The sequence below is a fragment of the Neolamprologus multifasciatus genome, chromosome 1, assembly GCF_963576455.1.
Source record: "Neolamprologus multifasciatus chromosome 1, fNeoMul1.2, whole genome shotgun sequence".
Classification (NCBI taxonomy): domain Eukaryota; kingdom Metazoa; phylum Chordata; class Actinopteri; order Cichliformes; family Cichlidae; genus Neolamprologus; species Neolamprologus multifasciatus.
The window spans coordinates 10,438,210-10,450,605 of record NC_140439.1 but is presented as its reverse complement, the minus strand read 5'-3'; the positions used below and the strand labels follow the sequence as shown (position 1 = coordinate 10,450,605).

The window sequence follows — 12,396 nt, the reverse complement described above, 5'->3', positions numbered from 1 at the left end:
TTAATGGTATTTAAAATGTGTTCAGCATTAATTATATTTGCAAATCGATGATGATTTGTGTCATAAATCACGGCACACTGCTCTCCCTCTAACTTTATAGATTAAAAGTATCAGTAAGGGTCAATACTGGCGCTGTGTTTACTTGGTATGGCACACCACTAGCGGAAATGAGGTGCTGTCACTGCTTTGCACTCCCACTCCATATTTTAGCTTTCGCCTGAGCGCACAGAAGCGGCCCATGGTCCAAACCTCTGTGAGACTCCACGCCCTGTTTTCCGGGGAGCCCGTGGAGATCCAGCCCTACAACACGCTGCTCCTCTTACGTCCCGTCCGCGATCAGTGAGCTGGCCGCGGCAGAGATTTCTCCTTCGGCTTGGATCTTATCTTTTACTCCAACTGAGCTCTTTCTAGTCTTTTGCGCGCTCGGCAAATGTCGGGAGCGGTATAGTGGACTCGTCTGTGCCGAGTCGTGCGCAAATCTTTCTGAGACTGCGCCTCCGTGGCAATGGATTGATTTCAGTGTTTTTTTCCGTCCCCAACCTCTGCCTCGACCAAGTTGAGAAAACAGTGTGTAACCTGCGGCTCTCTCCTTCCAGCTACATGTTTCATCCGGCCAGTTTTAAAAGTAGCCTACCTGGCTCCGGATGTTCCTGCACATTTTAGGACGTTGAACTTTTTTTCCCCTTCTTCTCTTTGTGCATTCACAGGAGGTGGACGGGGATTTTAAGGATTTATATATATTTATTTTTTTTTAAAAAAACAACAAAAACAGCTTCTCCGGGGTTCTTAAAGCCTGCAAAGATTTATTCGTGAAAAGTGATGGCCGAGCGGGGAGCTCTGTCGCTCCTCTCTCTCCTCTGTCTCACCTTTCTCTACACGGAGACCACCGCTGCAAAGCATGTCGACAAAGGTAAATGCCCGCAACCCACTAATAGTTGTGCTGTGTCTGCTTCTTCGTGCCTCGGTTGGAGGAACTTGCCTGGGTTGTGTTAGAGGAGTTGGAATGGAAAAACGCACGGAATGTCTCGGGGAGGGGGGAAATCAGACAGGGGGTTAGGTAGCTAATTCTGCGGCGTTCGGGTCAGACACACTTCCATATTTAGATAACTTTAAAAGTAGGCTACTTTCCACTACAGGCACGCTGTTTAATCCGAGACCAGCCCCTCTTCCGAGCAGCAAAAGCAACACGCTTTCACACTCCGTCCTTTTGTCTGCGTGGAGGCTGTTAAGGCAGAACTGCTGATAGGTTTCTCCGGTTGTCTTTCAAACCATTTCCAGACATGCGGTGTAGTTGTGTTCATGAGCGTGTCTCTGAATTATGTGCAATAAACCTGCAAAGGCCAAGCAACAGATTCTGCTTGGTGTGTTGGAGTCTATCCATCAATCTGTGTGAGAAAAGGTGTGTGAGTGTGGTCATGGAATTTTCGGGGGGAAGGGGGGCGCACACTTACACTATGCAAAGGGTCATTAGTGTTCACTGTCAGGTAATAAGCTGGCATCATCAGTCCAGCAGACATCTCATTACTTGGGCGTCAATACATGTTTTGCTGATGGATAAACAGACCCGATTCATTTGCTTCTGTTAATTGTTTTGAAGTGCGGCCACTGCACTGCAGTGTGTGCATGTCGGTAATATATGTTCTTTCAACTAGTAGTATTGTCTCACACACAAAATTTCACCGATACTGGGCGTGATTTCTTGTTCTTGAAATAATGATTGTGTGTGTGTAAGGGGGTGGGGGTTCAGAAAAACCCAGCACACAGAGTCTGTTATTGGCACTTGGAGCCAGCGGTGCCTGAGATAAATTGGAGAGTCATGAGGAAAAATGTTTTTCCAGCAGTCATCGGAGTGCACAGCTCCAGCCCTTATCGCATACCCCATCGTGACAAAGTCATATCTTTATCATTTAAGCTGGCAGACCTTATCAAACACAGCAGCATGAGGTCTGGACCAAAAGAAAATGTGGCAGTAACTGACTCTTGTGCAACATGGCCCAATTTTCTCCGTTAATTCTCAGGATATGCAAATAAAAATACTTTTGTGTGTCAAAACAGAAGGTCCGTGCACCTTTTTTTTTTTTCCTTTTTTTTAAAAAGCACGCTGTGTGGTTTGTCACTTAAAAAGAATGGATGTGCAAAGAAAGAGAGAAGAGACGGGCCTCTGCTAGCTGTTGGGCTCTCTTGCGTGTGGAGCCTGATGAAAGACCCTTTCCTGCATGAAAAGAGCTCTGCAGTAGTGGAAGGGGAGATAGAGAGGGGAAAAAAGCCCCTCCTTGGCTTTGCTGGAAATCAGTACAAAAGAGAAATGGGGGTAGGGTGAAACAGGCCGACTGTCTGGAAAGTAATAAAACCAGGAGATTAAGGGGTCCAGGGAGTTCCTTTGGGAGCTTTGATTGATTCCAGAGAATTGGACTGGGACCCACACGCAGGGAGAGTTTCAAATTACTAATTGTGGGGTCCCCTTCTCCGAAAATATCTGTTTATCTAAAACACATTTCTTTGAGGTCCTGAATGTGGCCACAACTTTTATCTTTATCAAGGATGGCGGAGTTGTGGTCTTAACTTCAACAAAAAAAAAGAAGTTTTGAGCCTGTCTCGTTGGGTTTCGGGACTCGCTGTGTAACGTTGGAAAAACCTGTAAAGGTTCAGACAAACTGCTGCTATTGTTAGACCTTTCTCCTCTGAAGCTCTTATGATGGAACTTTGAAAATGTCTCAAGAAGTTTTAACGGGTTTTTTTTTTTTGGTAAACAAGTCCCAGTTAGAGGAGATCCATTTAGGCTCTTCTTTATCTCGGGGTTATCTCTGTAATCCTGCTGGGAGGGAGCTGAGTGCTGATTGTCTCCCAGAGGACAATGCAAATAACTTGCTGAAATGTGTAAACATTTGACAATCCTCTGCACTCGCATTGCTCTCTCCGGGGTTTTATCCTCACATACCATCTTACATGCAACGCTGCTCAAGCCTCCTAAACAACCTTTCTTTTCTTTTGCGCGTTTAAGTTCTTCTCTCTGGACTCTGCTGCTAAGAACATAATTTACCACCTTTGTTTTGTTGTTTGGGAACGCCCTGGTGGTCCTAAATCACATTTTAGGGAGGGGGGGAAGAGAAGGAAGGCTTAAAGGTGGATCATCATCCATGAATTTTCAAGAATAATTCAAGCATGACCCTCCGTCTGCTCTTTAATCTGTTCACAAAATGTGCAAAAATGTCCTCTATCCATTTACACAAACTTCACCTCAAAAATGGAGTGAGTCTTTTCCACATGTCCACATGCTATTGTGATGATTTGAGAGGGGCCATGATGCAGAGTCATCTGCTGTCTCTGCTGCATAGAGTGTGCTGTTTACTGATCATTTATTTATGGGCTCCAATAGCTCATACTAAGTCCTAATGACCTCCATCCACAGAGATACGGATAATTGCACATTTGGCCAAGTATTTGATTCATCTGCTTCACTAATGAAACCACCCCATTAGGCTATGCTACTGATCTGCAATTGCCACTGATGTGAGGGCTCAGTTTGTTGCTGCTCTTATGGCATAGTTGAAAACAACAGGCAGGTTGTGCCTTGTTCCTTTTATTCCTTTTGTCCAAGGTTTGCAGGGGCAATAAAACTAAAGGCTGCTAATGAAATAATTTTTGCTAAGAACGGCGACAGCAGTTTATCACATGTAATTGGCAGTGTGAACGGGTGGATCAATATTCTCTGAATGCATGGCTTAACAGCTGCTGTTGCTTCTTTTAGGTGGTTGGGCTAAGTGTAATCACCCCCTTTCAGCTGTCCGGAGGCCGATTTATGATCCAGTGTTGGTATTTGTTTGCGTTTCTTTGCTCCTTTGCAGAGAGAAGCATTACGTGAAAAGTTTTGGAAGGGTTAGAGAAGCAGAATTTCACGCAGCCCTCTGAGCTAACAGTGCCTGCTCATAAGCGATGGGTGTGTTTAAATCAAATACTGATTGGTTGAATGGTCTTGATGCATTCTCAATCATCCAGGAAAATAAATCTCCAAAAGTTGATTCTGTTCATCTGGACGTAGCGTTTTCTGGGAGAAATGTTTCGTCACTCATCCAAGTGACTTCTTAGTATGGGTTGAATGGGTTGAAGCTGGAGAGGACAATCTAAATTTTAAACACCCAACCCGGGTACTACAGAAGTCCTCATTTCTCTCTAGAGAGAGAAACTACAAGGATCAGTAAAAGCTGAAATACCAACAAAAGTAGTCGTCGTTTCTAGCAAACCGTATAAATGATGGGTGTAGTCACTGTAATGTCACCATAGCTAGTGAAGTACCATCATAACACATCTATAACAGCATTTTCTCCGTTGAAAATGTGGTGTTTCGTGAAACAAAAGAGCCCTCATTGACTAACGCCTTATAAATCACAAATATTACTTAGTTATTAACAAGACAAACTTGATGTCCTTTTCATGAACCTGTGTACTGAGGTCACAAAGCAAGTGGCTGTTTTCCAAATAAACTTCTGTACGAACACAAGCTGTTGCCCCCTGCTGGCCTTCGAAATTAATGCAGGTCAAACATACATACTTTACTTTTCAGGTCACGAACCTGCGACAATCTTTTATACTGTCTATACTCTATAGTTGTTCCACGGGCAGGCATACACATGCTCAAGCCTTCTGTGGCTAACCAATAGTTATTGTCTTTTGTATCATCACATACGGTTCCCAAGTTTGTTAATTAGCTCATAAATTGCTCATATTTAAACACTGCCTACAGCGTAGACCGAACTTACAAGATTGAGAATCAGAAGAATGTGGAATAAGTAGAGCATCTTTAGCACATTTGATCCAGTTTCTTGCCATATAAAACTCGGTGTCAGTTATAAGTTTGAAAGATTTCTCCATCAGACTAAGACTCTCTTGAATTTGAAAATTTCCCCCTCCTTGTTAATTCTTCAAAAGAGCTGTTGCTCTGGCATTGTTGGTCTCCGTTCGGGGCATAGACTAGACTGACTTGCTGGTTGCTGTGTTGCTGAAGCAGAGCTGCTTTGAGCGAAGCGAATCCAAACTTGCATCATGGTCTAAAACCCCGAGCAGATCATAGGCAAGCATATACTGTAGCTGTAGCTGCCCCCCTGCTAAGATGAAATGCTGCTTGTGTTGATGTGTTGCAGAGAAACACTAGTTTCTCCTACTCCTAGACATTCAGTGGCCTGTATCAGGGTTCTGACTTTTCCTCTATATTACGTTACATGTAGTGTATGTAGTCTCTTGTTTTTTGAGTTTAGTAGGCAGATAAAAATGAGGTTTTGCCTTGAGGAGTGCAGAAATGTCTTTCTAAATAAACATTAGCATTTTTTGGGGGGAAGTGATGTGTAGCAATGTTGAAGGTATTAAAAGCCAATTTTTCTATCAATATGAGGCATAGCAGCTGTCGTTCAAGTTAGGGCTGGGCGATATGACCCAAAATTCATATCTCGATATTTTTTAGCTGGATGGCGATATAAGATATATATCTCGATATTATTTTAAAGCCATAAAGTAAGAACAAAAAGAGAGTTCTTAGTCAAAGCTGTGTCCCAGATGTCACACAGGCACTTTTATTAACATACAGCACAGATTTACATGAAAAAAACTACTCAAAAATAAATTATGAGCATTTATTAAATAATCATGCTCCATAAAAAAAAAAAAAACAATGTTGTTTTTGTGCATAACAAAAAGCTCACAATTGTGCAGTCAAAATGTAAACTAACAGACGCTGAGCATAATAACAAAGAGACAGATTTCACAGCTGCTCTGTTCCCAACTTCTACTGCGTGACTGACAGCCTGGAGTTTGAAATCCGCTTCAGGTGCCATTTATGGCCCTTATACACACACAATACGGTAATATTACCTTGAAGCACAGTGCGTATTACTCCGCGAGGCTCCTCGGCAGCCGTAATGCTCCGACAATCCATCAAGCGGTGCAGCTCCGTAGCTTAGCAAAGTCGTACTAAAACATTCTTTGACAGATTGCTGAGCGCCGTGTTCCACATAAAATCGGTTCGCGGTCATCAAGCACAACCAGAATTCATACAAAAGGCGCGCTGTCGATTTTTGAGAAAATGAAAGGATTTTAGGCTGTGCAGCGCCTCTGGGCTGCATGGCGTTAGCGCGGTTAGCTTGTTAGCGTGGTTAGCTCGTTAGCGTGTTTAGCTCGTTAGCGCGGTTAGCTCATTAGCGTGGTTAGCTCGTTAACACGTTGACGCCGTCCAGCCCCACGCACGGGGCGATGCGCAGTAACTCCTTAACGGAGATTTGCCGGGTCCATCTTGTCGCTGCCTGCAGGTGAAGCGATGGGGGAGGAGGGGGAGTTGTGTTCAGTGAAGGAGAGGCGAGGCGGAGTAACGTTGGGTAGAGACAAAAGTAGACGAAAGAGAGGCAAACTTGTGGCTCCACAAGTATAATTATAATGTAACATAGACTGTATCGATATAAAGGATGTTGACACATCTTATATCTCGTATAAAAATATATCGATATTTTTTAAAAAAAAACTCGATATATCGCCCAGCCCTAGTTCAAGTTAACTTTATTCGTCATGCTGTTTGAATGTTAAAGAGACCCATGTTCATAGAAGCTGGTTGAACGAGGATGTTAATGCTGTCACTGTACTCTAGAGTCGTTTCATATATACGGGGCTAAAATGAAGATTTTCCTTTTCTTTATACAGTCTCTGGTGCTGTCTTCAACCATCATGTTTCTCAGTTCTTTGAAAGCCAGTCTATTGTGTATTACGATTGGTCAGTTCACAGAAAGGTGCTCACAGCAAGTGCGCCCTTCTTAGAGCTGAACTTCTCGGCTCAGGAGGTGCTCCTGCTGTGCCTAAAAAGATGTCAGACGATGCACCTTTCCACTTCGACTACCGTCTGCCGTCTTTGTGTCTGCTCACCCTTTCATGTCAAAACAAAGAAAGCTGGGGGAAAAAAATGCTTGGACTTTAAAGAGGCTGACGAGTGTCTAGAGACCATAAAGCTGTCCATACTGCCCTGTGTGAAGACTCTTTTGAGACTTGGTAACCTGAGGGACATTACATCAACAGCATTTATATCCTTTACTGGAGACTTCCTGGAAACATATTTGCCTCACTCATTTCCACGCTTCCTTTTACGTCTATTTTAAAAATAGAACAGAATGCAAAATTTCTACTTCACTGTGCTGCAGCCAGGCTCTCCAGGCTTCCCCGTTCCTCTGTGATTGAGTGATGCTCCGGCTTAATGACCTTTGGGAGAGTGGAGGGTTTTTTTTTCTTCATTTTCCTCAGGCTGCCTCAAATAGCAGCAGTGTGAGCGAAGCATACGAAGAGGAGACTGAAATTATGGCTATGTGTCAATAAGAGCCCGGTTTCCCATCTTGGTCAGTGTGCTTCAGTGCACTTAAGGCAACTGTGTGTGCTGTGGGGTTTGTGCAAGCGAGTATCACTGGCTCAAGACCAAAAGCTGGAAAGAGCTGCGTTGTTGCGATGGGCCACGATCTTGACGTTGTTTTCAGCTCAGCAGGACGTCTGTTTTTGGAGAGTTGCAGATTGTGTTTAGCCTACTTTGAAAATATCTAATAAATAAGAATCAAAGCAAAATCATCATAGCGATCTTAAAGGCGTCTTTTCAGAAGATCCTGCAGAAATTAACGTTTTGATAGAACTTACCACCCCCTTTTTTTTCTTTACCCTGTGATCATTTATTTTTCTTGTTTGACTGCAGATATTTAGAATATTATTGTTGTGTGGAAAGAGTTTATGTTCATTCAAAAAATAAACTGCCTACAAACAAGAATCATTTTGGCCCTTTTTATTTATTGAAGTGTTTATCCGAGCAGCACTTAGGCCTGTAAGTGAAAGTTGTCTGACTAGCGTGCTGTAGTCTTGCGTTTGGATGTTTTGTAATATTTATGACCTGCTCGACTGCAGTTCCAGCCGGTTGTGTTCTTCGGGACAGAGTGGCATTGTCCAGTCGTTCACTGCATGCAGTAAAATCACAGGAGCCAAGCTCTTGCGATGCAGTGCACGTCTTTTATAACTGCAGCGTGACAGCAGCAAATGGAAGGACGTGTGTACTGATGTTAGATTTAAGTAGTGAACGGCAAGCAAAGGAGTAGTTTCCCCCAGTTTGGTGTTCAGGCAAAGCCTTGAAGGAATGAGCTGCGTGGTCCTTCCGGGGGAATCTTTTTACAAGCACAGCAGGCCAGCGAGAAGTTTTCTTTTTTAACCTAAAAAATTTTCCTCCAACTTTTGCTATTTTGGTTCCCCTGAGCTCCTGTCGTGGTGTCTCCTGTCGGTAGTGGCAGCTTCATAGGATTATGACACATGCAAGCTGTGCTTGTCAGATGAGCCTCAGCTAATGAGTGCAAGGCTCTCTTATACACAAAACTGTTTTTACAGCCCCGGGGAGCATATTACAGGCATTTCCTATTAAAATAAGATCTCTTAAACCTTTTTTTTTTTTTTTTTTTTAACAGTGCTTGAATCTCCCTGTCCTTAAAAGTTTTGTAAATCCTTTAAGGTTGTATTTAGTGTATTTTTATGTAAATACTGGAAAAATGTAATAAAGCTGAAAGAACTGGAATAGCAGTTGTGGTTTGAATCTTTAAAAGCAGATCTGAGTGTTTCTGTCCAGGCTTTTCTAGTCACTGTTAGAAGAGTTTGCGAGAACTATGGTAAGATGTACAGAGACTTTCACTTGAAGCATTCTCACGGTTGCATCTCTTAAGAACTACATGTGAAGGACATTTAAAAAATAGTCTTTTCAGAAGGAAGCATATAGGATGGAAAAATAGCAGATATCTGAAGTATAAGTGGAATGCAAAACAAGCAGACGAGACTGGATGAACATCCGCGTGGGTTGTGCTTATTACTACTTAGGGTTAGAAATGTTAGATGGCGTCACCTTCTTGCAGAGGTTGGATTAACCCACTCTCGTACTGTCAGTCGTTGTTTCTAAGAATCTTGAATTTGATTTGGTGTCATTTATATTTTTAATCTAACCGTGTGGTGTCGAGTTTCATTCTTGGCAGCAGTCCTGGTTGTAAATTAAGAGAGACTAATACTCTTTCTTGAAAGATGGATTAATAACCTTCATTTGGGTGCACTCTACCTGCTGGAGTCCCAACATCCCGCAGTCCTCAGACATGAATTTATTCTCTGCTGTCTTTTTGGAGGACATCCAGGGTGTGATGAATTAACCTGAAAGTCTTCTCGGTGGTGTAGTTCATGGTGTAGTGCAGTAGTTAAGTAGCTCGTGCTTCAGAGCGACTACAGGCAAACAAGAATCGATGCAGCTCCTCCAATATAATGATTTTTGTTCATCATAAACGTGCAGTATGGCTAATGCAATTTGAATCATTAATCCCAACATGAGATTGCTCTAATGGATTGTGTTTGATTGTGGCTGAACTACAGTGTTGTGTTTAACATAATCAATGTTCCTCTGCTCATATCACTGGTGCCCAGTTCAGCAGATCTTGTATTTTGGAGAGGTTTCATATAACCTTATAAGGTATCAGTCACCCATGTACACAGAGAGGCTCTCAGCCTTCATTCAGTCAAAGGAACTTTGACTGAATGAAGGCATTTGTTGAAAGGGTGTGGGGGCAGTCAGTCACAGAGAGAGGATTGTGAGCTCTGCTCAGTGGAGCTTTCTGCCTTCGTCTTGTGCACGGCCGTGGTTCTTGGCAGCTTTAGACTTGGTGGGATGTGTGTGTATGTTTTGGTGGGTATTTGTATATAGGCGTATGCCACCCATCTGGGGTTGAACAGCTGTTTTATCAACAAGCTTCAGAGAGCTTTCCCGGCTTGACAAAAACTAGCAGATATTTGCATCTACTTTCACAGAGAATTAATAAATGTGACTGCTTTCACATAAAACTTTGCCACTGTGGTGTCACTGATCGGTGAGATTAACACTTAATTCGAGAAACATAATCATGGACGGATGCATTGATCGCTGCACTCTTTTTATTTTTTCTTTATTGTGAAAGTGCTTTTTTTAGTTTAGAACAAAATTACAGATTTGCTCGCGGCGGTGAATTGTAAAGACATTGGTAGATGTGTGGTTTGGTTTGTGAGAGAACACTGATTTCTAAAAATGAGTTTGGGAAAAGATTTTTTATTTTTTTTTATTTTTTTTGAAGGTTGAAAATGTTGCGCTATTCTGGAAAACCAGATCACTGTCACATTGTGATTGAGTCAATTATTATTTTTATGTTTTTAGGTAGCTCTTGTAATCCAGTTCAGTATTGATGCACACCTCCCGCTGAAGGTTTTTCTTCTGTCGTTAATGAGCTGTGCCAAATATAGTAAATATGTGCCAGAACAATTCTGTTTGAAGTTGTATTTTCTCCTTCCTGGTGGGTTTTTTGCAAGCAGGGAACTGGTTTGTCTTCTTTCTCTCTAAGAAATCTATTGAAACCACTTAACTTTGAAGCAGAGTTGGTGTGTTAGTGTGCTACTGCTTCTGCGAGAACAGAAGACGGTGTCATTTTTCCTTTTTTTCCACTTGTGTCCTGCACTGTACTTTTCCATGGAACTGTCTTGGCATGTAAAGCACATCAGCTTCCTGGATTGTTGAGTCTCAGTCATTAAGTTTAAACAGTTTAGGCTTTAGAGGTAGATCCAGGAGAGGGTTATGTACTCGTCGTGTATGTATCAACCAGTGTCCCTCTTCTTCTTGAAATCCCTCCAGTCAACCTCACTGGTTTTATTTTGATTTTTACCTGCTGCTATGGTGATCCCTGAAAAAATTCTGGTGGTATGAACCAATGTTTCTGCTGCCAGACTGAGCTGAAACGATTCTTTGAACAGTTCAGCATTAGATAGAGGCTCCTTTGTGCCACTGGGAGCTCCCCTTTGGCGTGGAGCTCTACCGACTGCAGTGACTTCTCACCATGTTATTGGAGCCAGTTCCTTCTCAACTCTGAGCTCATCTGAAGCTAACAGAGGTCAAGAGTGACAGCTGAAATGGTTAAATTGCTGCTTTAAGCCTTTTTAATACACTGCCATGATGTAATGGAATTGGCTGTCTCTTTTCTGCTTTCTTGGCCTTTCACAGTTGAATAAATGTGTCTCTCTGCGGCACTTATTTGAAACATGATGGCGTTTCTACTGTATGTTAGAAACGCAGAGCTCTAAGTAACACAGAGCTTGAGCTTTCCAATCGAAATGCTAATTACATCCTGAAATTTGATTTAGAGTACAGGGGAGGCGAATACATTTGATCAAACTGTCTGCCCCAAAATGTGATGTGCTCCTTGTTTCTTAAGAAATAAATAGAGAACAGGAGCTCTTAAATAGGTATTCATTATTTGTGATTTTTGTAGCAAGACAAATTTGAGTAATTATAAGGGAATTTTTAAAATAAATGACTGGCTGTGATATAAAAGATGGAGAGAAGCATGTTATTTTACTGAGAGGAAATGAAGTAACTGCACATTTCTACAGAAGCATTTTTTCCACTGCAGGAACTGGAGGCAGACTTGTGGTGCTGTGTCACTGCTATAGCAACGCCATTTGTTTACCTTCTCTAGATCTCAAGAGACAAGCCCAGGCATGTCTGAGAGGAAGAGCCCTGACAGCCTCCAATAAAAATCAATAATGATTTTAGTAAAAGTTGGAAACCGTAAATGTCTTTAACCCTTTAAAGCCGGTCGGAGCGGGCACGCCGGAGGAGTTGTACTTACATCTTATGCCATCAGTTTGTCCTAGGTCACAGTTTCCTTCCACATATAGCTTTGCAAAAACTGCATAAAAAGCACTTGCAGCAACAAAAACATAATATTCCAGAAACACGCTTTGCCAATCCGATCAGCTGTTTGTAACACTTCCTACGTCCATCAGCGCGAACTATCGCATGTCCGCCATGACCTGCCCGAAACCGGAAGTGACGTCATTTTGCGGAAATGTAGGTTGTTTTTTTGTTTTTTTTACCATCAGGGCCTTATGAGCCTATACTTGTGTTTTTAAAAGTTATGTTTGACTTTATGACTTTCTGTGTCGTTTCTGAGATGCTTAGGAATCAAATTGCACTGCTGGAAATAGTTTATTTTGATGCACATGCTGTTTTTTTGCAAATTTGCATTATAATATTTATTTTCGTTTTTCCTGCAGTATATAAAAATTGGTGTATTTCAAAAATAAAACTATGAAGACACTTAAAATACATTTCCTGTGGTGGGAAACTATTTTGTGCAACTTTTTTGTATTTACAGTTTTGAGGGATAAGCCTCTTAAATTTCTCTAACTAGAAATATATGTTAAAAAAACAAAAACAATTTTCAAATTTTTTGTAGTTTATTGCACTTTTTTGCAATTTATGTAATTACTATGCACTTAATGCATACATATTATTAAAATTTGGGCTATAATGGTTGTATTGATGTATATTAACTTGAAATGCTC

At 41.8% G+C, this 12,396-nt stretch overlaps 1 protein-coding gene and 1 long non-coding RNA gene across 2 annotated transcripts in view; both read left to right on the top strand.

The window, feature by feature from the left end:
• Window positions 1-215: 215 nt before the first annotated feature.
• Window positions 216-12,396, top strand: part of neo1a (neogenin 1a) — a 156,066-nt gene continuing 143,885 nt past the window's right edge. The window contains exon 1 of the mRNA XM_085163299.1: window positions 216-910. Coding sequence (XP_085019425.1) covers window positions 820-910 — 91 coding nt within the window. The 5' untranslated portion in view covers window positions 216-819. The remainder of the gene's footprint in view (window positions 911-12,396) is intronic.
• LOC146525332 (uncharacterized) overlaps window positions 917-12,396 on the top strand; it is a 34,556-nt gene continuing 23,076 nt past the window's right edge. Inside the window, exons 1-2 of the long non-coding RNA XR_014874905.1 lie at window positions 917-5,397; window positions 6,523-12,396. The exon at window positions 6,523-12,396 is cut by the window's right edge and continues 23,076 nt beyond it. This is a non-coding gene — a long non-coding RNA (uncharacterized LOC146525332). The remainder of the gene's footprint in view (window positions 5,398-6,522) is intronic.